This window comes from Pterocles gutturalis, unplaced genomic scaffold (genome assembly GCF_000699245.1).
Source record: "Pterocles gutturalis isolate BGI_N339 unplaced genomic scaffold, ASM69924v1 scaffold8275, whole genome shotgun sequence".
NCBI lineage: Eukaryota > Metazoa > Chordata > Aves > Pterocliformes > Pteroclidae > Pterocles > Pterocles gutturalis.
In genome coordinates, this window is record NW_010143341.1 from 1 (window position 1) to 3412 (window position 3412).

The following is a 3412-nucleotide window of genomic DNA, read 5'->3' on the forward strand; positions in this document are numbered from 1 at the left end:
TCACCCCTTTCATTTTCCTCATCGAGGTGAACTCTGAAAACAACACCAATGCACAGGATGACGGTGTCAAAGTAATATCATATCTGTATCTGACACCGTTCAATACTCTATAGCACAGCCATATATCACCCTATACAACACTTTCCTGCCTCCAAAATGTTGCTTCCTACACCCAGATGTACACTCTTCAGACCCACCCCTGTAGCACCATATATCCTGTTCTCACCTCTCATCCTATGGCTCCCTCTGACAGAGGTGCTGACATATTCCTCTGACTTCATTTCCGTGAGTGCCCCATCTGTCTTTTGGGATGGCTATTTCTCTGCTTGTGGTCACTTTTTTCTCCCAAACACGTCACATTGCTTGTTCCTGTGAATGGCTGCAATGATCAGTGGTCTCGACGTGGTGAAGGAGAAGTCCATTCATCATGAGAAGAATCTGAATGGACATAAGTCCATGTGTTTGGTCTGGGAAGTAGCCAATATACTCCTCTGTTTATTTCACTCTCCATTTTTGGCTTCTTCCTTTTTCTCTGCTCATATTGAACCATGATTATTGCATAACTAGGAATGTCACTTTTCCAGAGACCCACAGCGAGGCTTTTATATCTCTGATACTTATGTCATGTAGTTCTTGTCTTTACTTTTATTATTTCTTGGTTTGGACCTAACAGAGTTCTTTTTCTCACTCATATGAATTGCACTACCTGTATATAGATCTCTTTCCTGTTACTAAATCATCTCCAATTAGTATATGTCATCTTCATATGCAGGGAGTTGTTTTGTTAATGTACTGTTTTTAGTGACAACAGTTTTCCCAAAATCAGAATAAGAACATATCTCATCTTTTATGAACTGTATTATGTTGAAAGTAATTCTGTTAGTATTCTAAAACAATACTAAGTGAAGTGCAGTGTGCAACCAACGTTTTTTAACGTTTTGAAAACTGCATTGTGTTCAAACTCTTATTTTTTTGAGATTGATGGGGATATGGAGAGGGCAGAAGATGTTTTTGGGTCTGTGGGAAAAGAAAAAAGGCTGAAGATTGATTGTCCAATGCCTACAACCACGCATGGTTTTTGAAAGTGTACCTCTCCCATTTTTTTAAATTCTAGTTGCTGAGGTTTGTTTTCAGCCAAGAAAAGGGATAGATTGCATAAGCTACTTAAATACTCGGATGGCACATAATTTCATTAGTCATGCAAGACTTAGCTTGTTTTTCCAGTTCTCCTATTTAATCTTTTATTATGTTTAAGGTACCACATGTTAAATATGACTGAAAATTTATGTTTAAGGTACCACAGACACAGCATATCAAATATGGCTGAACGGGAACCCCTTCATGCTATTAGAAATATGTTTAAGCAGTTATGTATTACCTATGAGAAGATTAATTGGGTTCAGCATACAGAGCTAAAGAGATCGTTGGCAGAGGCTGTTCCCGGGCTCGTATCAGTCTTGATACCGGCAGAACGTCCCCAAAGTGGAAACTGTCATCAGGAGCAAAACAGTTACATTTTCTAGGGGAATAACCTCTACTGGGACTTCAGTGGAAAGTCAAGCAAGACCCTCCTCCAAGGATAAATTTGTTAGAAGTATGGGCACATTGCCTTCACATCACAATATTTTTTTTTTACTACAGCAGTCATGGCTATCTCCTGAAACACTCAGAGAGAATATTTACAAAATGCAACATAGCTTGACTGAGGTGAGGATCATGGAATTTAAAACACTACTAAATCACTTGTGATGCCACTAGAGGACAGCACTAGTCATTAAATGGATGTCCTCGAAAAATCTTATTGCCAGTTCTTCAAAGGGAGTGGAGATTTTTTAAGTGATACACTGCTGTCTATGCTTGTTTTGCAGGTATGTGTGAACTTACACTGCCAGTGCTCCAAAACAGTTGGAAGTAAACCCTTTCTTCTCCAAGCTGTGCTTCCCCAGCACTGCCCCTGAGCCAACAGTCCCACATGGCTCATTTCAAGCTGTACCTGTCCTCGGTTGCCATACTGCTGTGTACAGTCCGGGGGAAAAGACAAGTACTGAACCCTGTCCCAGCAAAGGCTTCCCGTGAGCATAAATAGTCCCAAACAGTTGACAGTCAGTTTCCGCTGCTTTAAGGACTGTCTCAGAAGTGTGACACTGGGGAATTAGGCCTGAATACAGGCACTTGAAACTGGGGGCTACCTCTCTATGCTTTTCCACCTTGTGCTTCCGAAAGATGCTTCCTTTCTACTGCAACTCCTAACTGTGTTTTCCATCATCACTGTCTGGGCTTCTGCAAACACAGACACTGTTTACAAGATTTTAAATAGCTGTGAATGATAAGCAATCAAATATGGAATTTCCTCTGCTATAAAGAAGATAATGTTGTTGGGATAAGCAGTGTGATCATCATGTTTTTAAATAATCTTCAAAAAATCTTTACCTTTGTTGAAACCTGCTAAATTATGCAAATCAGTTGGCAACCATAATGCAACAAATGCGTGTGATTTATTATCATGCTGCAATCTGTTCTCTCAGCATATATCACTGTCTCCTTTAACATGGTAGCTGACTAGGTATCAATACACAAAGTTCATGCTCGGTGTAATAGGAAAAACTCTTTTACCAAAAGTTTCATGTTCAGTCACTTTGTGTCACATTTCTTCCACTGAGTACATCAGAGCTGGAAAAACGAAGGCTGGACACACTGTTCAGAATTATTGTATCTCTAATAAAATATTTTAAAATATTTTGTAACTATCTGTATACATGAACACATACAGATGATTTATTTTCCTTCTGGGTTGTTTTTTTTTTTTCCATGTTTAAGAAAACTGGCTCTGAAATATCATCCTGACAAGAACCCAGACAATCCAGAGGCTGCAGAAAAATTTAAAGAAATCAACAATGCTCATGCAACGCTGACTGATTTGTCCAAGCGAAACATATATGACAAGTATGGGTCATTAGGGCTCTATGTGGCAGAACAGTTTGGTGAGGAAAATGTTAACACCTACTTCATACTCTCAAGCTGGTGGGCAAAGGTAAGCTGCTATTTTCTGTTGGAAATTAAGTGCTACAATGCACACAGACAATTACATCCACAAGGAATCCCCTGAAAAACATGGTCTCTCTACAGGCTTAGCAAATAGCAGGATCTGAATTTAAACGTCTACTAAAAGCTTAATTAAACAACAACATAATGAAGTCTAACAAGGCCAAGTGCAAGGTCCTGCACGTGGGTTGGGGCAATTCCAAGCACAAATACAGGCTGGGTGGAGAATGGATTGAGAGCAACTGTCAGGAGAAAGACTTGGGGGGTGTTGGCTGATGGGAAACTCAACATGAGCCGTCAGTGTGCACTTGCAGCCCAGAAAGCCAACTGTGTCCTGGGCGGCAGCAAAAGAAGCGTGACTAGCCAGTCG

At 40.2% G+C, this 3412-nt stretch overlaps 1 protein-coding gene across 1 annotated transcript in view; it reads left to right on the forward strand.

The window, feature by feature from the left end:
- The first annotated feature begins 2770 nt into the window (after nucleotides 1-2770).
- LOC104469949 (dnaJ homolog subfamily C member 5-like) overlaps nucleotides 2771-3412 on the forward strand; it is a 10959-nt gene continuing 10317 nt past the window's right edge. The window contains exon 1 of the mRNA XM_010084697.1: nucleotides 2771-3031. Coding sequence (XP_010082999.1) covers nucleotides 2771-3031 — 261 coding nt within the window. The remainder of the gene's footprint in view (nucleotides 3032-3412) is intronic.